Source organism: Delphinus delphis, chromosome 7 (assembly GCF_949987515.2).
Source record: "Delphinus delphis chromosome 7, mDelDel1.2, whole genome shotgun sequence".
Lineage (NCBI taxonomy): Eukaryota > Metazoa > Chordata > Mammalia > Artiodactyla > Delphinidae > Delphinus > Delphinus delphis.
Genome location: NC_082689.1, coordinates 29,910,862 through 29,933,743, shown reverse-complemented (window position 1 = coordinate 29,933,743; position 22,882 = coordinate 29,910,862). Strand labels below are relative to the sequence as shown.

Sequence of the window (22,882 nt, the reverse complement as noted above, 5' to 3'; positions counted from 1 at the left end):
GTTACATAGGTAGAATTCAAAGCCAATTTGTCTCCACAGCCCAAGCTTTTAAGCAATACAAAACTATACAACACTGTTAAATGGAAGATCCTGAAATTATGCGGTATGCACATACAATCACAAAATAGGGAAACACACACACACACACAAAATGTTAACAATGGTTATCTCCTGAATGGGATGAATATGAGCAAATATTACCTTTAGTCAGAAAAAAAGCAAACAAATGAGAAATAGTATAGACGGTGCTAATAGAAAAGTAGAGTGGGTTAGGGGAATTAGGAGCCAAGCACATGGGCTATCTCATCTAATCTTTACAACAAAAAGAAGTTATTTCTGTTCTATAGATAAAGGCTGAGAACCTGCCCAGTGGAAGAACTGGGATCAGAACCCAAGGCCCAGCCCAAATACGGCTGACGGCAGGATACTATGCTACAAATAAAATGCAACCAAAAAGCTGTCTTAAAACCAAGTCACATTCTGGGAAAGAATCAGAACCAAGTAGCCTGGCATCTTAAGTGCAAGGAGGGGAAAAAAGGGAGACCTAAGGTTTTCATTTTAAGCTGATCAAAAGTAACTCTGCAAGTGTCCCCCAAAAAGCCAGGACCAGCCATTACAGTCAGGGTTCTGGAATAAACTCATACCTAAAGGAAGTGGGGAGGAGACTCCGCTGCTGTTTGTTTTGCAAAGCACAGAGTCGCATTAGCATAAGTTAAATGGACTTGGATGGGACACCATTGTATAGGCAGTGGAGTAGCTCCACTGGGGACAATTTGCTGCCTCCACCCCAGTCTCACCATTTCATCCATTGTTTACAAGTTACCAGGTGTGTGTGGGGAGACACGGAGTGCTACCTGTCTCGGAATATTGCTGTTAACTGTATTCACATACAAATACCTCTCATTATCAATAACTACTGTTCCAAAGCTGGATAGTGAGAGCTACTAACCCTGGGGAAACATTTCAGGTAAGAATGAATGGATCAGCATTTTTTTCTGAAATGACATGTTTAATTTTGGGTGCTCTGACTTGGAAATTTTTAAATCCATCTAAACTATAATTTCATTTCTCTAAAAATAGTACTAACATTACTCACTGAGAAAAATGGTTGGGGTAGGGTATACAAATTTCCTTACACAATCTTTTGGAGGAAAGAAAACGATTACTTCAGACTTATAAATGAAAATTAAACATCTGTTTTTGAAACTAAATATTTAACAGTGAGAAAGTATATTACCTTAGCAACTTAAAATTCATTTAATTTTGCCTTGAAAGTCTTTTCTTAGTTTCACATACAATGTATTTGAAAACCACCATTCCTTCAAAAATAAAGTAGCCCATGGGGTGATTAGATCAGAAAAGATGTGTAGGCCGGGGAGTTCAAAACTTTTGGGATTTATTCATATACAGATTTTGAAAGTCTGGGAATATGATGCCAACAATATACCTTAAAAATATCAAATTATGAGGCAAAGAGATTTTTTTAAACCTTAAAATGTCCTAAGAGGCTCATAGACTGATTTCTTCCATCCAATATGCTCCAAAAATAAGGACAAGCTATAACAGAAGTAATAATTTTGGGTACACAGTATATGAAAACATCAAAATCAATAAGCAATTTCAATTAATCAATAAAGTTAAACAACCATTAAATGTAATTTGCATTTTTGTAAGAAATCCATACAATCTCAAATATCAAGCCTTTCTTAAGTAAAATACTAAATGGCTGGATGGCTGTCATTGTGGAGAAACAGAAGGAGTTTTATTTTAGGCAGACAAAAGGAAAAGAAGCCACACTTACTAAGAATCACAGAAGGAATCTCACTTCCACGCCTAACAGAAGTCAGCACTGACCAAGTCCTGGGTTACCCCTTGCCCTCTGCAAGTACCACCTTGTCCCTGGGTAACAGTGTTCTGGGTGGGTGGGGGAGGAGGGATGAGCAGTCAGAATGTGGAACACCTCTGCCAGCCAACTCCAGCCTGCTACCAGGCAGGACACACATACCTACACACAACCTCCTGTCCTAGGTCTGCTAAAAAAAAAGCTGGGAAGAAAAGGGCGAATGAAAGAGGAAAAATCACCTCTCCAAACATGCCCACGCTGGGGGCTGGGAGTGGGGGGCAGGGCACATTAACATTTCGACTTCCACACTAAAGAACACCAGGAGGTTAAGTGTAGCCACAGGAAACATCCCATCCCCGAAAACCAGGAAATCTAGATTTGGAAATTTAAGTTTTCGATTTCTTTTTCTTTTTTTTTTTTTTAACTTTCAAAACTCACGGCACCAAAATATAGCTAAAATTGGATCCGTTTAAACATAGAGAGAGAGAGAAAAAAAAAAACCCATACTCAAACCACACCGTGTCAGCTATGTTCTGTCCCCCGAGGACTCTTCCACAGACCCTTCTGAGTTGTGGCAATAACAAGTTTCCTTAAAATGCCCATTTTTCTATTTCTAGGGTCGAACCTAAGAGTATCACAGAAATCCAAATAGCTGTTATCAGAATAAATAAACGACTGATCCTTAAACTGCAGACTTTGTTTCAGGAGCTGCCCTGCCCACCTCCACTCCCTCCTCATTCTTAATGCTTCCCAGCAGGGTCCGTCCTGAGAACCTGGGTCTCCCTCTTGGGTCCCGTCCCCGCGCTTGTTTTCCCGGACATTGACCAAATAGGACAGGAAACTCCTCGATCTGGGGGCTGCTCGAGACATCCAGCCCCCTCTCACTGACAGGCTCCTCACCGCTCCCTACCTCTTTCCCTCAGCAAGGCTGTCCAGAAAAGGGGGCTCGAGACCCAAAGGAGACAGGGATGGGAGGAGGGTGGGTGCTCAATCTGAACATAACACCCCCGGTTTCCGGGGTGAGGGCTAAAAAAGCGATTAGGAAAGCCTGCCCCGTAGAAATACCACCTGAATTTACCTCCTCCCTTCCCACTGCAACAAGCCCAGTCACTAACTAATAAGCTAAGACAAATCCCTGGAAAACTTTTGCAAACGGGCCGAGCGGGCCCTCTCCCCAGCCGGGGGGCTCCCGGGGAAGGGGCTGGAGTCTGCAGCCCTGGAAGGGCTCGCCGGGGAGCGGGCGAGGGGTGCAGGGGCGGAGTACCTTCCACGGACAGGAACTGGCAAAGAGTTTCAAAATAGCCGAGTGCTCTCCCCCACGCCCTCGGGGGTCGCGAGCGCTAGGACCGGGGCTCCCCGAAAGCAGACCAGCCCCCAATTCGGGCCTAAAAGGAAACTTTCCGGGCCGCGGCTGCACCTGACTCTTCACCACCCCTTCACCCCACCCCACGCCCGCCAGGCCGCCCGCCCCGCCCCGGCCTGACCGCCCGGAGCGCAGAGGAGGGGGAGAAATAAATTCAACTATTACCGGAATCGGGGGTGGGGGGCGTCGGCGAGAGAGCGGGGGAGGGGGGCGGCTGGGCGCCCATTCCCCGCTCCTAGGCCCTGACGCCCCGGTCCCGGCCGCCCGGGCCGGCCGCCCCGCGGGGGAGCCTTCCGGGGCCCCGCGCAAGATTCGGCCCAGCAACGCCGCCGTCCCGCCCGGAGGCCCCGGGAGACCCGAAGGGGCGCGGGGAGGCCCGGGGTGCGGGGGCAGGGCGCGGCCGCTGCGGCGCCCGCCGGCCCGAGGCCTAACCGGCGCCCCCACCCCCACCCTGGCCCGCGCAGGCCGCGCCGCTCGCCCCGCTCCGGCCCCGGCTGCACCCCCGCCCGGCGGCCTGCCGTCGTCAACCGTGGGCGCCCCCCAGGCCCCCGAGTCCCCAGCCCCCGCCACCCCGGCGCCGGCCCCTCTCACCCTTTCATTCTCTGCCCGGGGCCTGGCGCGGGCCGGCGAATCCCCGGCCTCACGTAAGCGCGCTCGCCGCCCGCCCTGCCTGCGCGGCCCAGCCCGCCGCCCTACGGGAGCCCGGGGATGTGGGCCGGGCCTGGGGCCGCCTCTGCTTACCTTTCAGCTGCTTTTTTTTTTTTCTCCTTCCCCCCTTTTCCCTCGGCTGGTCTGACAGATCAGAGTGAGAGGCGCTGGCAATGGACTAGGAAGCTCGGCCGCCGCTGCTACTGCTCCCCCCTGGGCTCCGGCAAGAGCCTTTCCCTGTCAAGCAAGAGGGGTGAGGATCATATTTTTATTTTGGAAACTAAAAAGTGCTCCCAGGGTCGGTGATTATTAAGGGGAAATCCCTGAATATACTCTCCAGCCAAGAAGGCAGGGCTGCCGGAGCTGCACAAGAAGAGGCAGCAGCCTCCTACAGCACCACTACAGGCACTGCGAGGACATAACACCAGAGAGCAGCTCCTCTGCCCTCCGAAACGACAACTTTCCTACCATCTTGGAGGCAGAGGAAAGGGGGGCCGGGGGGAAAAGTGCACCCGCTCCCGGTAAAGTACAAATTTCGAATTCTCATCTCTGGAAAAAAGTCCACACCGGCCGTCTACACCGGCGCTTGGGGGAAAAAGCGGGGAAGAAACTGGGGGTGCTTGAGAAACGTTTGCATTTGCACCAGGGGGAAAAATGTTTCTGCATCTTCTGATGGCAAGAAATCTTTACAAGACACAGGTTTTCCGGTGATTATTGTTTTCTATTTTCTGTTTAATTTTTTCCATGTTCGTGAGAGTGGTGTTTGAATTTTTTTTCAGGCTAATAATGATTTTTTTTTTCCGTTACAGATCTAAGTTCTGGGTCTGGTGGTCAGTTTATAAATTTGGACTTCAAGAGACTTCCTAGCCACTTTATTTGTCTACTTATTTATACGTTTTTGTATTGATATACAGAGAGATTTATGTTTCCTCATGTATAAAAATTTGTGTTATATATTCCCCTCCAAACTGAGATTGTTGGAAGACAGTTGTAAAGGGATGTCTTTTGTCTCCTTTTCTCAAAGCAATGTAAATAAAACCTATTGATTGTCCAGAAGGGCAAGATACAGCTGTTTATTTTTCACAGTGCAAATTAAGGCAGAGATCACTGGGGGCATAAATACAACTTAAGTATAACTGACCACCTTTATAGAAATAATCCTAATGCTGTTATGATCTGCCCATGAAGAAATACTACTGTAAAACTGAAAACAGATTTTAAAGACAGCTTTAGATTTTCTCTAAGTACAATTGCTTATTTAGAATTATGTACAGGCATTTAATTTTTATTTTAATTTAGATCCTTTAAGGTTTAGATCTTTGGTGCATTACACATGTTGCTGTCCACTTTCTGTGTCACAGAATTGAGAAATGTGTCTATTCTTGTTAGAGTTGAAATGCTCAGAATTTCTAATGTGCTGCCAAACTGTGTGAAGTGCTTTTAATATATTGCAATGGATGTCACGAATCTACTTTTTTCCAATAAGCAAAGCTTAGTAGATAGATGGGAACAAAGTCACACAGTGCAGAGCTAACACAGGTGAGGGAGAGAAGGGTGCTGCCCACTTGCAACAATTGCCATAGAACTCTTACTGGAGAAGAACAAATTGCAGAGAGATTTTGCTGTTTTTATGAAGAAAGAGAAGAATACTAGAAAATGAACAAAAAGTCTTTTTGTATGTTCTGCAGGGAATGATGAATCTTGTACAAAGAGTTATTTTTCTGACGCAGGTTGGCTGACATAGTGGGAATGAATTTGTGATAGTAGTGCGTTGCATCAGTAGAATATTTATTTTTAATTGGGGTATAGTTACTTTACAATGTTGTGTTTCTGCTGTACAGTGAAGTGAATCAGCTATGTGTATACCTATATCCCCTCTTTTTTGGCTTTCCTTCCCATTTAGGTCACCACAGAGCATTGAGTAGAGTTCCCTGTGTAGAGTTCTCATTAGTTATCTGTTTTATACATATTAGTGTATAAATGTCAATCCCAGTCTCCCAGTTCATCCCACCCCACCCCCCTTACCCCTTTGGTGTCCATACGTTTGTTCTCTATGTCTGTGTCTATTTCTGCCTTGCAAACAGGTTCGTCTGTACCATTTTTGTAGATTCCACATGTATGCGTTAATATACGATATTTGTTTTCCTCTTTCGACTTACTTCACTCTGTGTGACAGTCTCTAGGTCCATCCAGGACTCTACAAATGACCCAATTTAGTTCCCTTTTATGGCTGAGTAATATTCCATTGTATGTATGTACCACATCTTCTTTATCCATTCATCTGTCGATGGACTCAGTAGAATATTTAATTTCTTTCATTTAAAATTTATTACAAAGCATTTAGAAATAACTGATGACTCAGTTTAAAATGTTTTTTGAGCTTCCAAATTTAGAAATTCCCATAATGTTAAAATGAGTTCAGATAATGCATGTAACAGATATTTATTATTTTCATGCTGACCCCCATCTTTATCATCTATATTTGAATACAGTACCTGAATAGTCTTGGTTTTCTTTTGCAGTTTTTTTCCCTTACTCTTTGCTAGAAAAATCTAAAGTAATTAAAGTAAAATTAACTGATTCTTATTGTCTCAGAAACCTCAGTTATGAAGTTGTGTTCTATTTAGTTATTTTTTTAACGTTTGGAAATCAAACACTTCCGTCACAACAAGGAAATCCGTTCCCTTAATGAAGAAATCTAGACTTGAAAAACGTGTTTTTGAGCAACTTGTTTCTTATATGTGACATGACATGACTTTGTAGATATGCTTTGAATTTTTCAAGAAACTAAGATGTGTTTGCCTTAAGCTGACTGTACCCTCTTATGCAATCCCTCTTGTGACCAACAAGCTTGTTTGTGTGATGTCCATCAGGGGATAGGGATATGGTGCATAATCTTAGCATTTCAATGTCTTTCTCTTTATAAAGCTTGACTTGTACAGGGCTGTGATCCATGATGTTTATCCACCAGCTGAGCTAAATAGCCCAGACTTGGGGAATTACAGCCCCAACAAGAAGAAATCCTGCTAGGTTTGTAACATTGGTGAATTTGATTGGTCAGTGTTTATTTCACTTGATAATTGAACTCATTTCCGGTGTTATCTCTTTTTTTTTTTTTTTTTTTTTGCTGTACGAGGGCCTCTCACTGTTGTGGCCTCTCCCGCTGCAGAGCACAGGCTCCGGACGCGCAGGCCCAGCGGCCATGGCTCACGGGCCCAGCCGCTCCGCGGCATGTGGGATCTTCCCGGACCGCGGCACGAACCGGTGTCCCCTGCATCGGCAGGAGGACTCTCAACCACTGCGCCACCAGGGAAGCCCCCGGTGTTATCTCTAATTCCTAGAAACTACAGGTGCTGACAAAAGTACTGACATAATTAACCTAAAATAAACGTATTTTGCCCAATAAAATTCCCAATACTGTACTCAAATTTGGCTAACATTGAGCCCCTAATACATCTTGGTAACCTTGCTGGACACTTTTATGTATGTGCTCTGGTTTAATTCCCCCAAGGGCTCCAAAAAGCATTATTTTACTTTCCCTTCTCCCCTCCTTCTCCTCCTTTCCACTTCTTTCTTCTTTTAAATACAGTTGGGATAATCGTCTTCAATTTCGAGGAATGTAGACGTTCTGGGCCCTAAGGCTTTCAATAAGATTCCAAATCCTTTAGCTCTATAGTTTCTGAGGTGCCTTCCACAACTCTGTATGCTATATCTGGAAATGCTAAGTTTCTGCCATTTACTCTTTGCCAAAAACAAACTGAGTAGCCGGCAGCTGGAGCCCCTTCATTCACTAGTGGCAACCAGCGGCTTATTTCACCTTCATGAAGTCTAGTACCTAAGTCTATCCATTGTTTTCAGACAAATATATATTTGTCAGTTGAAATGCACTGTGTTTAAGAGAGATTTCCTTCCTGATCCTGAAAGGGAACAGTACATGTAATGCACTAGCATAATTAGAAATGTTACCTATGTTGTAAAGTTATGGTATTTTCTAAAAGATCTAGTCAGTGGATGAAGTGACCTGGAGCCATGAATGCCAAAGTTTTACCTATGTGATACTTAGAGCAGTAGTGTCTTTTATTTATTCTGTTATTATGCCTTAATTTCACCAGTAGCTTGTTTTGGCCTTTAGTTGAAATAGGAGACACTTGCCTTAATATTTTTACTATTATAAACTTTAATTGATCTGCCTTTTGGTATTAATGATTTTAATTTTGTAAAAATTGACCACCTTATTGTGAACACTATGGTGAAGAAAATACCACCTAGGGAATTCCCCGGTGGTCCAATGGTTAGGACTCCACACTCTCACTGGCAAGGGCCCAGGTTCATTCCCTGCTCCGGGAACTAAGATCCCACAAGCCACAGGGTGTGGCCAAAAGAAAAGAAAAGAAAATACAACCTATATTCTTAAAAGAGCTCATTCACAGATTGTGTGGATTTAAAGTGAAAGATTTATGCCTGTTTAATATATTAGATGTTTTTAAGCAATAAAGCCATGCCTTTATTGGCGAATGTTTTGCTGACAGAATCACCAAGTGTTTAAAAAGACACTGACAGCAGACATGATTATACAAATTTAGTGGGGGGGGTTTGGGAGAGTAGGGGTGTGGTTATAAACCTTCCCTAATCACAGAAATGTTTTTTTCTAACATTTCTAAAGGCAAACTCTGAAGTGATACCAGGAGGTCCCTAGTAGTTTGAAAACTTCCAAGGAAGTGTGTGTACAGAGCCTAAAAGTTTTCAAAAATCATACTATTATGATGGCCATAAATGTAATTTTTTTTCAGTTCAAGCATTTCTGTTTTGGAAACATTTGTTGGTAATGTTTCTATCTAAAACAAAGATTTTAGTTTTATTGTGGTTACTGTGCCCGGAAGAAAATGTTTCTGAGACAAGCATTGTATTTGGGAGACATCCACATCATAGCTTTAGGTTATTCGAATATGAAATTTCTATAATATAGATGCAACTATAGTCAAAACACACATGGTCAGGTAATCTCCAAGTTCTGACACCTACCCAGGGGCACTGAGACCTGGGGACTACTACCTAATGCCAAGCCAGAAACCAAGGAAGTCTTTTTATTTTTTTTTTAAATCCCCATAAGGGGCAAAAGATACCCTCCAAAAACCAGATGGTCACTGGCAGCAGCAGGTGCAAGACACATCCCTGGTGCCATTTCCCTGCCTTCTCGTCACGCTGCAGGCAGAGGATGCGCCATCGCCTTGGCCATAGCATTCTTGGGCCGTTGTATTGACTCCTTACCTTACACTGGGGAAAACACCTCTCCAACTGAAGTCGTTTTTAAAGTAATGGTTAGTAAAAACACCCCAAAGCAGTATTAAAGATTGGATTTGGGCTGAATTATAAGTGTTAGCCAACTTTTTCTATAATTCATAATAAGAAAACTGTGTCCCAGAGGTGGTGGTTAGCTAAAACATTGTAGTAAGAAGAGAAATCCATAGAGTCCTCGGAATGATAGGCAGAGATCAACACAAAGGTGACTGTTCATTTCTGCTACGTTCCTGGTTAAGCAAGCTTTGTAGACCCGCTGGGAACTTAACCACTATTTCCATGGGAAAATAAACCCCAGTTTCCAAATAACTAGTTCACAGCGATATTCTGGAACACAGCCCTTGAATAAGTTTGGACTTCCTGTTGTATAATAACTTTGCCATATATTTGTTACAGGCTGCCAGAATTCAATCGTAAGGGAAAAGGGGGAAATCCTCTCATTCAGTTAAGGTAAGGAATAACTATTTAACACAATTTAAACAGCTTGATTTAAATTCATGTAAGGAAGATTATCAAAGATACAATATGGTGAGGCCAGTTGTAGTACACCAGGAAGAGGAAAAGACCTCAGTCAAAAATAAAAATTGTACTGTTTACCTTAACCGTATACACTGGTGTTTCTGTTTTATACATACCTGGGTGCTGTATGGTCTTACAGTAGGTATTTGCATTCTGTTTTATTCTTAAGGAAAACCAGGAGAAAGAAATGAGGACACAGAAGTAGATAAGATTCTGCTAAAAATTACCCAACCGAGCCTCCTCCTATTAGGCCAAGGCTGTTTTTGCCCCACAGAGCAAGCCACAGCCATTCTTGTGATGCCTCTTTTCTTCTCAGCTCTGCCAGGTCAATCCTGCTCTGCTCTGAGGACTTCTTCAAAATCTTGTTCCTGAAGGCTTCTGGTGCCAACCTGAGTGTACAGTGACCTTATTCTTACTTTAATGCCTTGAGTTGTTTTCTAGGATTTTTTTTTTCCCCACATGCGTTCCTTTTGTGCAGGAGGAGCTGTAATGGTTTAAGAGTTTAATCTCCAGTCCAGGCCATCTGGTTTAGAAACTTGGCTCTACCATTTTCCTTGGTAGTGTGACCCTGGGCAAGCTACTTAACCTCTAAGGAATAAGAACAGTACCTACCTCATTGCATTGTTTGAGGATTACAGGTCATAGTGCATGTAAGGCACAAGGCGGGTCTTAGTGCCGTGTAAAGCTCAGCTGCTCTCTCTGGTTGCTTGCCAGTAAACACCTTACAGGCAGCACATCCCAGGGTCAGGGAGTACTGCTTTGTTTGTGTTGTGTTTTGTTTTTAAACACCACCAAGACAGTGGACTTAGCAGCACTAGTCACAAGTTGAATTAATTCAATACAGAAAAAGATAGAAGACTGTGATTATGACATACCAAATACCTACAAAAACAATCCATTTTTTCCCCCAGATATTTTTGAACACCCAAATAGTTGACAGTCAGTAGCAAAGATTTTTAAGTTTAGCTGAGATTTGGGTGTCCTTCAGACTCAATCAAGGTCTTAAAGAATATAAAATGAGGACTTCCCTAGTGGCGCAGTGGTTAAGAATCTGCCTGCCAATGCAGGGGACACGGGTTTGAGCCCTGGTCCAGGAAGATACCACATGCCAAGGAGCAGCTAAGCCCGTGCGCCACAGCTACTGAGCTTGTGCTCTAGAGCCTGCAACGCACAACTACTGAACTGTGTGCCACAACTACAGAAGCCCACAAGCCTAGAGCCAGTGTTCCACAACGAGAAGCCACTGCAATGAGAAGCCTGCGCACTGCAAGGAAGAGTAGCCCCTGCTCAGAGCAACTAGAGAAAAGCGTGTGTGCAACAACGAAGACCCAACGCAGCCAAAAATAAAATGTAAATAAATAAATAAATTATATATATATATAATGAGATACAGGAAGAGTACATATAGAACATATAGCAAGAGAAATATTGTTACCAGTTAATGCCTTTTCATTAGCCGTTCTAAAGAGAGAGATGCATTTAAATTTCAATATGAGATATTGGAGAAGACTTTTCTGACAATAAGGCATAAAAAGGTTTACAAAATATCTTCAAAGCAAGTCATCCTGGGACTTCCCTGGTGGTGCAGTGGTTAAGAATCCGCCTGCCAATGCAGGGGACACGAGTTCGAGCCCTGGTCCGGGAAGATCCCACATGCCACAGATCAACTAAGCCTGTGCACCACAACTCCTGAGCCTGCACTCTAGAGCCCGTGAGCCACAACTGCTGAGCCCATGTGCCACAACTACTGAAGCCCACACGTCTAGAGCTGTGCGCCGCAACAAAGAAAAGCCACCGCAAGGAGAAGCCCACACCGCAACAAAGAGTAGCCCCTGCTCACCACAACTAGAGAAAGCCCATGTGCATCAAGACCCAATGCAGCCATAAATAAATAAATAAATAAAAATTTTTAAAGAGTCATCCCACAAAGGGAATAGTAGGTGTTTGACACATTTAGTGTTTCCAATGAACTGTTTGATAGGGCAGGTAAGAGTTTATTGTTTTAAAATGCAGTGTTAAGTAGTAGACAAAGTGTGGGGTTTAGATCAGAAAACCATGTGTGAATTCCGGAGCTAATATTTATTTACTAACTGTACAAACTAAGGCAGTTTCCCTAGACCCTCAAACCTCAGTGCCCTCATTCTCAACACAATTGCTTGAATAAGATGATTTATAGAACCATATGTAGTATACTATATGACATATAACAGCCACTCCACAACTGTCCATTTCCATTTTTTGTTGCTGAATTCATAGAAAGTGCCTAGAATTAAGGCAGGACTTTAATTAGAAAACTATAAAAAGGGGTCATGCTCTAGAAGCAATTTCTCAAGTACTGAAGAACAAATATCAAATTAATTAGAACCCTATTTACATATTTACTACTTTTTTGCATGATTTGTGTGAGATTTCTCTGTTTGGTTAGTTACTAGTGCTCTTGAGAAAATGATTAATTATTTTTAAAACATATGATCAAACTGTATATTTTCACAGTAAGAACAGGCTCAGCCAACACAAAGCCACAAGCATTTATTCACTCAGCCTTGTGCCAGACAGCTATGCAGTTCCCTGGCACTTGGCTCTAACAGAAAATGATTGTGGGGTCTTATTCAGGGTCCTGGGTGATACAGTGGTGAGAGACCTCATCTCAGCTCTGGCACAGAGTCTTTACAAGAGGGAACTTAAATCAGTTTCGCAGCTTATGACCTACTAAAAAGAGTAGAGTGATATAGAATAGAAAATACCCAAAGTCATTGCAGTCGAAGTATTATTTCACAAAAAATTTCAGCTATAGATACATATATGTATATTTTTATGGTGGGTTAAGGACAAAAAGTTGAAGAGATACTGCTATATCTTATGAGGCTGACGTTCGTAGCATCCTGCAGTGGTGAAGTAGTGAGCAAGACAGGCGGTCCCTGTCCTCATTGGCTTTACAGTCTAGGTACAGGATAAGGGTCTGAATGGCCCTGGTTGAACACTATAAGGAAGGTGAGGCCTGAGAGGAACTTGGAGACCACTGCGCTTAAAAATATTTTAAGTTTTTTTTTTTTTTCCGACTCCCGGCCAAGCTGGACGCATCTGTGGTAAATGTGCTGGCTGATGAGAACCTTTGAGCCTGGATAGGTTATCTCATCAAAATACAGCTTGTCCATGCAGTTTAGCTGGCTGTACCTCAAAGACACGAAGGAGTGGTTGTATGGTCAGAGAGAACCTGGAAACACTAGGTCTTCGTTGCTGGTAAAAATAAACTGAACAGGCTTGTAATTCAAGTCAATGAAGGAAGTAGATCAGCTGAACATTAAATTGTTTACCTACAAGTCAAAGATAACTTGCATCTCCAGTGGTTGAGAGCAGTGGTTGAGAGTCTGCCTGCCGATGCAGGGGACACGGATTCGTGCCCCGGTCTGGGAAGATCCCACGTGCCGCGGAGCAGCTGGGCCCGTGAGCCATGGCCGCTGAGCCTGAGCATCCGGAGCCTGTGCTCCGCAACGGGAGAGGCCACAACAGTGAGAGGCCCACATACCGCAAAAAAAAAAAAAAAGAAAAGAAAAGAATTTGTTGCAAAGGTTAACTCCCGAGTTGGTTAACCTTCTCAGTTAGCAGGGTATTTATTGAGTGCTCAATGGGCATGGTACTTGGTTAGGCTCTGCAGGGAAGTAAAAGAAAATATGTGCACAGTTGCACATATGTGCACAGTTGTGCACAGGGAGTTTATGATCTACTTGCAAGGTAAATGACATCTGGGAAGCCCTTGGAGAACAATCAAGGGCTCAGTAGGGAAGAAAAGGGGCAGAGTAAGAGAAGCCTGCCTTGGGTTATTGTGGGAGATCCGGCCCTGACTCAGTAGCCGAGGGACCCCTGGCTGCTCTCAGAACTGTGAGCCTCTCCCACTCTTAAAACCAATGAGAGTACGTGTATAGATTCAAGAAGATCTGTGGACGTCTCTAGCACAGTCCTGGCACATAGGAGATACTAGATCAGTGTTTGTTGAATTTAAATGGAGAGAATTTTTATTTACCTGAACAGAGAAAAAGGCATTTGGTAAAGCAGGAGTGAGCATGTCTCAACAGAAGGTGTGTGTGGAAAAATGGAGGAAAAGACAGCAGTAGGGTAGGGCCCAGTTAAGAGGACTTTGAGAGCCAAACTGAAAAGTTCAAACAGATGTAACAGGCAAGATCTTCTGGACTTCCCTGGTGGTCCAATAGTTAAGACTCCATGCTCCCAATGCAGGGGGCCTGGGTTTGATCCCTGGTCAGGGAACTAGATCCCACATGCTGCAACTAATTTCCTGAGTGCCACAACTAAAGATCCCGCATGCTGCAACTGAAAAAGATCGCGCATGCCGCAACTAAGACCCAGCACAGCCAAACAAATAAATAAATAAAAGTTTTTTAAAAAAAGATCTGCTATTTAATTATTCAAGGAGTACCTGTGAATCATTTATACTGTGCTAGGCACAGTGGTTAGGATATTAGGGAAACAGCAGTCCCTGCCCTCAAGTGTCTTACGTCTGGCAAGAAAGGAAAGAATTATTGTTTGGGGGATGTTTTATTTTTATACAGATCCTACTTTTCAAAATATAAACTGTGGGGCTTCCCTGGTGGCGCAGTGGTTGAGAGTCCGCCTGCTGATGCAGGGGACACGGGTTCGTGCCCTGGTCTGGGAGGATCCCACATGCCGCGGAAAGGCTAGGCCCATGAACCATGGCCGCCGAACCTGTGCATCCAGAGCCTGTGCTCCGCAAAGGGAGAGGCCACAACAGTGAGAGGCCCGTGTACCGCAAAAAAAAAAAAAAAAAAAAAAAAAATATATATATATATATATATATATATATAAACTGTGAAGGCTAGGGGGTTTTTGTTTTGTTTTTATTTATTTATTTGGCTGTGTGGGTCTTAGTTGCAGCATGCAGTATCTAGTTCCTTGACCAGGGATCGAACCCAGGCCCCCTTTGTTGGGAGTGTGGAGTCTTAACCACTGGACAGCCAGAGAAGTCCCAAGGCTAGGGGTTTTGTCCTTTTTTTTTTTTTCCTCTTGAGCTATTTTGTTGACTTAGCATCTAGAAGAGTGCCAAGCACAAACTATGCACCATAAATATTTGAATTAATGAATATTTGAGATTTTGAATTTTTAAGCAGTACAATCTCTTTGAGATTGTTAGATAATCAAGATATGGCTTCTGGATAGGTTAAATGAGAAAGGTTCTAAGGAAGCAAGTATGGACTTTCTGTTGTCAATCTCAATACAGGTCCAAGACGATTAGTAAAATATCTGTACAATTTTAATTATGTCAATAACCTTTGAGCATTATATTCCATTTGACCATGTTATAGTCCAGTTAAAAATATCCGGGATTGGTGTTAAGTATTCTTGGCGTATTTCCGTTGTACATTCTTTTTTTTTTTTGACCACACTGTGCAGCTTGTGGGATCTTAGTTCCCTGACCAGGGATCGAACCCACGCCCTTGGCAGTGAAAGCTCAGAGTCCTAACCACTGGACTGCCAGGGAATTCCCCAATTGTTGTACATTCTTCATTGGTAAAAACACTTAAAATGTATGCTCTATTTTTGTTTATGTATTTATTTTCTGTATACTCTACTTTTAAATGACTAATGTCACTTAATATTGAACACTTGACAGGCTAATAAATACAATATAAGAGAATCACCCGAAGTAAAAGGCAAACATACAAGAGGGAAAAAGTATGGCTTTCAATTAAAGCCTTTTGTGTGGAAACGCTCAAGCATATTTGAGCAAATATCTTGGAGTGTTCCCTTCCCCCATTTTGTAGGACGTAATCAACTATACCATCTGCTCCTCCAGGTAACTTGGCAGCTGTTAATTAACTAACATTGTTCCCTGAGTTTTGCTGTCACCATAGATGGTTCCAGAACATAAGAACCAAAGATTTGTCAGAATAGCTTTCATACTACAAGTTTCCTTTAAATTATAGACGAGAAAAAAAAAATCAATATTGACCAACTGGGAAGAATTAAATAAATATTTACATAGTCATAAATCATTTCAGTTTTCTCAGAGCTTATTACCATGATGTTTTATATATCTAAATGTTTTAGGTGTGCACAGCAAGAGCGGTTAAGTAATTTAATACCAACAAAATTTATACTTCAAATGGGGAAAGAGTGGATCATCTCGGTTTGTGGTAAGATACACAGATGCTTCCTGTTGCTCCGTCCAGAATGATGTTAACATTAACCTCAGAGGAGGCCGTTAAGCCAGCCTTGAGCTAGATGTTAGGCACTATGTTTCTCTCTATGGAGGAAGGAGGGAAGAATTACGTTACCTAAAATGTATGAGCAGCAAAGTCAGAGTACTTCATGCAATAATCACTGATGCAGTGATAAATTATCACTCAGTCTCTACAGGATGTGTCCAGTTCTCTGAAATGAAGCTAAGAAAAAGATTATAGGGAAAGGAGACACATGATACCATTCTTAGAAAACTGATGTAAATACTCCATGCAGATCATTTGCCCTTTTTTTTCTCTACTGGAAGGGCATTTCTATCTTGTCTGAATCAAACTGTTCAAACAGTGTTTTTTGCTTCCCTCCCTCTGTCTTGACTTGAATTCAGGCAACTTCTGAAATGTTGATTTTTTTAAGCTGTTGAAAGGATTTTGTGTATTTATAGTTCTACATGCCAACTCCTTAATTTGAAATAATAGTAAAAAGCAAACATCAAAGCAACAACCACAGAAGCCTCCACAATATACTAAGTTGTCTAATTTTTCATTTTTGGATTGCATCCATTAATAGTATTTGTTTTCATTGATCTGTACTGTTGCACCAAAGCCATTACAATGTTGAAGCATACTGAGTCTTCCAAAACACAGTAACTCTTCCAACATGTAGCCATCTTAAAGGAAAATAGCAAAGACAAACAGTAAGCAACACAACAGTTACTATTTCAGCTAAGAATCCTAAAGCACACTACAAATGCTTTTCGTGTTACCTAATAACTGGAAAAACATTCTAGAAGTGAATTGCTTAAGATTACATAGAGTCGCCTGATTCTTTAGAGGAATAACTTTGGGTATGTTCTGTTGTAATTTTTGTTGTTGTTAACTAAATTACAGACTTTATTCTGATTTTGCAGGTCTACCACTAATGTCCTTTTTCTGCTTCAGGTGCTCAGTCCGTTCTTGTCTTTCATGACCTCCACCCTTTTGAACAGTACCAGTCAGTTATTATTTTTTTTAAAACATCTTTATTAGAGTATAACTGCTTTCCAATGGTGTGGCAGTCAGTTATTTTGTAGAATGTCTCTCAGTCTGGGTTTCTCTGATATTTCCTCATGATTAGATGAGGGAATGTATTTTTGGCAAGAAAATCTCAGACATCATATGTCCTTTTCAGAGCATCCTATCAGGGAGCACATGATGTTGACCTGTGTTACGACTGGTTGTATGGTTTTGTGCTGCTGCTGTGACACGTCCCCGCAGACCTGGCACCGTAGAACAACACCCAGCTTTTTTTGTGTGTATGTGGTACGCGGGCCTCTCACTGTTGTGGCCTCTCCCATTGCGGAGCACAGGCTCCAGACGCGCAGGCTCAGCGGCCATGGCTCACGGGCCCAGCCGCTCCGCGGCATGTGGGATCTTCCCAGACCGGGGCACGAACCCGCGTCCCCTGCATCGGCAGGTGGACTCTCAACCACTGCGCCACCAGGGAAGCCCGACACCCAGCTTCTTATCTCACAGTTTCTGCAGCTTAGAGGGCCAAGCTGAGTGTGGCCGAGCTCCCCGCTCAGGGTCTCCCAAGGCCAACATCGAGGTGTCAGCTGGGCTGTGTCCTCAGCTGGAGCTTGTGGTCCTCCAGCTCATTCATGTTGTTGGCAGAATTCAGGATGGACTGTTTTCTTGCGGGTTGGCAGCAGGAATCACTCTCAGTTCCTAGAAGCCGTTCTCAAATTCTCACTGGTGGCTTCTCCATTTACAAGGGCAGCAGGAGAATTTCCCTCCCCTACAGTCCCTCTCACGCTTTGAATCTCTGACTTCTAGACCCGGATTTAAAAGGCTCATATGATTAGGTCAGGCCCAAACCCATAGTCCCTTTTTTAAAGTCAACTGTGTCACATAACCTAGTCACGGATTAAAATCCATCGTATTCACAGCCTGGATGGTTATGAAAGGCATGTCGAAGGTGGGGAGGAAGGGGAGGGAGTGGACATCTTAGAATTATGCCTACCACACTAGTGCTATTAGCCCAATTACTTGGTTTGGCTGGTGTCTTCTGGTTTCTCCGTTGTAACGTTACTATTTTGCCATTTGTAATTAAAAGATACCTTGGGGGAGATACTTTGAACTATGTGAATATTTTATTTCTCCTCAAACCTTCCTACACTAATTTTAACATTCATCAGTGGAACTGTCCATTCTCCTCCATTTATTTATTTATTTATTTCATTGTGGATGCGTGGATATATATTTTATTTGGGGAATTAGAATCCAACACTATCATTATTTTGTTGTTCTAATTGTTCCAGCTTTGGCCATTGGGAGCTCTTTCAGGTTAGCTCCTGTGCCCTTTCCACGTGCTCTCATCCTTTTTCAGCACTTCTTTACTTTCTAACACCATGAGACACTCTAGATTCACCTTGTATTTCTTCCTGCTCCAGCCCAGAATAAATCACTTTTCCACGGATAACTCCAGTTTTAATCCAAGAGAACTAGAAGTACGTTTCAGTTTGTACTGGCTACAAATTGGTGTCTCCACAGGTTAGGTGCAGATTAATGAATGTATTCGTTTCGATTCGCTGTCCTAACAAAGTACCACAAATTTAGTGGCTTAAAACAACATAGGTTTATTATCTTACAGTCCCGCAGGTCAGAAATCCGAAATGGTTTTACTGGGCTAATATCAAGGTGTCAGCAGGGCTACGTTCCTTCTGGAGGCTCTAGGGGAGAATCTGTTTCCTTGCCTTTTCCAGCTTCTAGAAGCTTCTACCTGCTTTCGTTGACTCCTGCTTCCTTCTTACGTCTTTATTTATTTATTTTTTGGCTGCACCTCATGGCTTCTGGGATCTTAGCTCCCCTATCAGGGACTGAACCCAGGCCCTAGGCAGCAAGAGTGTGGAGCCCTAACCACTGGACCGCCAGGGAATTCCCCTTCCTATGTCTTTAAAGCCAGCAACATAGTGTCTTTCAACCTCCTCTGACTCTTGTCCTGCCTTGCTCTTATTAGGATCTTTCTGCTTACATTGTGCCCACCCAGACAATCCAGAATAATCTCCCTATCTCAAGACCCTTAATTCAGTCACATCTACAAAATCCCTTCTGCATGTAAGGTAACATTCACAGTTTAGGGGATTAGAACATGGACATATTTGGGGGCCATTATTCTGCCAACCACATAAATATATTTGGACTAATGGGACTATCAGTCCACATAAATCAGGCAAAAGGAAAATATCCCTTTAATAACAGGTCCCTTTTTACTTCTTAGCCCAGTAGGTCCCTTTTTTAAAAATTGCAATATATTTGCACATTTGTCTAAATCCTTTGTAAAAGTAATGTCATTAATCCTCCATTGGTAGGACATTGGATTTTTTTTTTTTTTTTTTTTTTTTGCTGTACGCGGGCCTCTCACTGTTGTGGCCTCTCCCGTTGCGGAGCACAGGCTCCGGACGCACAGGCTCATCGGCCATGGCTCACGGGCCCAGCCGCTCCGCGGCATGTGGGATCTTCCCGGACTGGGGCACGAACCCGCGTCCCCTGCATCGGCAGGCAGACTTTCAACCACTGGGCCACCAGGGAAGCCCAGGACATTGGTTTTGATTTGTCCTCCAGAAGCAGTGAAGAACTCCTGTTCATCTGCCTCTCCTCCTCCTTCACTGTCACCAACAGCACAGATTTTACAGGACCACACCCAGTTGTAAAAGCAATTATTATAGTTTACCATGATGCATTACTCTGCTGTCCAAAGAGCTCGGTTTCTATAATCTGTGTGTACATTATTGGTTGGAAATTACATTGCCAGAGATAAATGAAAAAAATTAAATGTTCTGGGCTTCCCTGGTGGCGCAGTGGTTGAGAGACCGTCTGCCAATGCAGGGGACACGGCTTCGTGCCCCAGCCCGGGAAGATCCCACATGCCGCGGAGCGGCTGGGCCCGTGAGCCGTGGCCACTGACCCTGAGCGTCCGGAGCCTGTGCTCCGCAACGGGAGAGGCCACAGCAGTGAGAGGCCCGCGTACCGCAAACAAACAAACAAAAAATGTTCTCTTCATACTCCTGCCTATAACTGTGCATTTACTTTTTATTCATTTCTGACTGTGCAAGACACTAGATAGATATTAGTGATGACCAGTAAGATGTAATAAATCATGGTTCAAAATATGGGGATATTGCTTTTAGAAGCTTAATCTCAGGGAATAATTCAAATATCTAATTCTTATATACTTATTTTCTGTCTGGGAGTTCGTTTCTAAAACCAAGGTTTTCCCATTCTTACTACTTTCAACAAACTAGAAATACAATTTTGATGTCAAGTATTATGTGTGAAAAGCCATTTAGGGGCTTCCCTGGTGGCACAGTGGTTAAGAATCTGCCTGCCAACGCAAGGGACACGAGTTCGAGCCCTGACCCGGGAAGATCCCACATGCCGCGAGCAACTAAACCCATGCACCACAACTGCTGAGCCCATGCGCCATAACTACTGAAGCCCACGCGCCTAGAGCCCGTGCTCCGCAACAAGAGAAGCCACCGCAGTGAGAAGCCCGCGCACCGCAACAAAGAGTAGTCCCCGCTCGCCGCAACTAGAGAAAGCCCGCGCAGCAACAAAGACCCAACGCAGCCAAAAATAAAAACTAATTAATTAATTAATTTTTAAAAAAACAACAAATAAAAGGAAAGCCATTTAATGCTTTCTATTCTAGTACTAAATTATAGATTGGTTGCATACTAAATCACAGGCTTCTAAGTATACTTTTTCATTCTTTCTTTTTAAAGGATGAAATATCAACAACTTATTAAACACTTATTCCTGCCCAGTGCTTTACACATAATATGTTATTTGGTCAACTCTATGAGGCAGGTGTTACTATCATCATCACCCCCATATCAATAGGTAACAGTAATAGAGATGACATGGCTGCTAAGCAGTAGAACCAGGACTTAAATCTAGGGAACCAATTCCAGAGCTTTCTCCTCTAACACACAGATCGGTGTGTACAGTATCACATAGTGTTGCCACCAGTTAAAAAAAAAAAATTTGGATATAATGATTGTTCCAAATCCTGCTCGTAACTGGATCATTTTCCCCAACTTTGGCATATAGCTGAAAAACTGTAATCTCAATAGACTGTGATACATACGAACAGAAACTTTAGAAACAGCCTAAATGCTGCACAGACTTAGTAAATCTAAGTCCTATTGAATGCACATACAATAACTAGAGCCCAGGACATTTCAGACTCAAGTTCATCATTACCGCTGTTGAAATCATCTCTTTAATTTGAGGGCGTTACTCAGGGAGAATGTAGCTCCCAGCACAGTTATTCAGAATAAGGTAGAACTATACACTTGTATCTTTTGCCATTGGCCGTTACTTTCCCATATTTAAGTTGGACTGCTATCAATTTAGGTATTTGCTATGATTTGAATGTTTGTGTCTCTTTAGAATTCATATGTTGAAATCCTAAATGCCTAAGGTGATGATATTAGGAGGTGGCGCCTTTTGGAGGTGCTGAAGTCATGAGGATGGAACTTTCATGAATGGGATTAGTCCCTTCCATGTTGAGGACACAGTGAGAGATGGTAGTCTGCTACCATCTGTTGCAGACCCTGGAAGAGGGTTTTCACCAGAACTTGACCCCAGCCTCCAGAACTGTGAGAAATAAATTTCTGTTGTTTATAAGCTACCTAGTCTGTTGTATTTTGTTATAGCAGCCCAAACAGATTAAAACAGTATTATTTCTCCAGTTCTTGGAAAAATCCTGGATGGAAACTTAAATTTTTGCTGCCTCATGATAGATTTTTTTTTTTTTTTTTTCGGCACACGGGCTTAGTTGCTTTGGGGCATGTGGGATCGTCACGGACCAGGGCTCAAACCCGTGTCCCCTGCATTGGCAGGCGGACTCTTAACCACTGTGCTACCAGGGAAGCCCTTGTGATGGATTCTTAACAATATATTCTGTTCACATCTAGTCAGAAAGAATGATTTTCATGTTTACTTTATACATTTGAGTACTTACGTATTTCATTCATAGAAATGTGTAAATTTTTCCATTCCAGAACACCTGAATTAAAAATATTTTCATGTTGAAGTTTGTAGATATTTCCCAACCTAGTTATTTTTTTTAATTAATTAATTTATTTATTTAAATAAATAAATAAATGCATGAGCTGCTTATAAATTTTGGAGATTAATCCTTTGTCAGTTGCTTCATTTGCAAATATTTTCTCCCATTCTGAGGGTTGTCTTTTGGTCTTCTTTATGGTTTCCCTTGCTGCGCAAAAGCTTTTAAGTTTCATTAGGTCCCATTTGTTTACTTTTGTTTTTATTTCCATTTCTCTAGGAGGTGGGTCAAAAAGGACCTTGCTGTGATTTTTGTCATAGAGTGTCCTGCCTATGTTTTCCTCTAAGAGTTTGATAGTTTCTGGCCTTACATTTAGGTCTTTAATCCATTTTGAGCTTATTTTTGTGTATGATGTTAGGGAGTGATCTAATCTCATACTTTTACATGTAGCTGTCCAGTTTTCTCAGCACCACTTATTGAAGAGGCTGTCCTTTCTCCACTGTACATTCCTGCCTCCTTTGTCAAAGATAAGGTGGCCATATGTGCGTGGGTTTATCTCTGGGCTTTCTATGCTGTTCCATTGATCTATATTTCTGTTTTTGTGCCAGTACCATACTGTCTTGATTACTGTAGCTTTGTAGTATAGTCTGAAGTCAGGAAGCCTGATTCCTCCAGCTCCGTTTTTCGTTCTCAAGATTGCTTTGGCTATTCGGGGTCTTTTGTGTTTCCATACAAATTGTGAGATTTTTTTTGTTCTAGTTCTGTGAAAAATGCCAGTGGTAGTTTGATAGGGAAGACCCAGTCATTTAAATCAATAACAACTGCTATGACCCAGGGCCTATTTGCTTTAGTTTCCCTGTCTCTACTCCTAGTTAAATAACAGAAATGATGTGAGAAAAGAACCACCTAGATGGTAAAGCACTAAGATGACTTTCTAGCACTTTCGCAAG

At 42.6% G+C, this 22,882-nt stretch overlaps 2 protein-coding genes across 6 annotated transcripts in view; one reads left to right on the top strand and one right to left on the bottom strand.

Moving 5' to 3' along the window:
• INO80D (INO80 complex subunit D) overlaps nucleotides 1–4,051 on the bottom strand; it is a 61,122-nt gene extending 57,071 nt beyond the window's left edge. The window contains exon 1 of one of the 5 annotated variants that reach the window (XM_060016235.1): nucleotides 3,948–4,051. The gene's annotated coding sequence lies outside the window, so the exon portion shown is untranslated. Of the gene's footprint in view, nucleotides 1–2,753; nucleotides 3,241–3,797 lie in introns of those variants that run through there. The other 4 variants (XM_060016236.1, XM_060016238.1, XM_060016237.1 and 1 more) reach the window with 4 other exon arrangements.
• On the top strand, nucleotides 99–4,160 carry LOC138414124 (basic salivary proline-rich protein 4-like). Its single transcript, XM_069540812.1, has 3 exons — nucleotides 99–103; nucleotides 3,303–3,850; nucleotides 4,006–4,160. The coding sequence occupies exons 1-3, from the start codon at nucleotides 99–101 to the stop codon at nucleotides 4,158–4,160; spliced, it is 708 nt and encodes a 235-aa protein (XP_069396913.1).
• Nucleotides 4,161–22,882: the final 18,722 nt, after the last annotated feature.

What these genes read in the sequence shown, in the direction of transcription:
- LOC138414124 (XM_069540812.1), top strand. An exon ending in CGGCGAATCCCCGGCCTCAC is followed by an intron (nt 3,851 to 4,005) that starts GTAAGCGCGCTC and finishes CTGGTCTGACAG; the next exon opens with ATCAGAGTGAGAGGCGCTGG.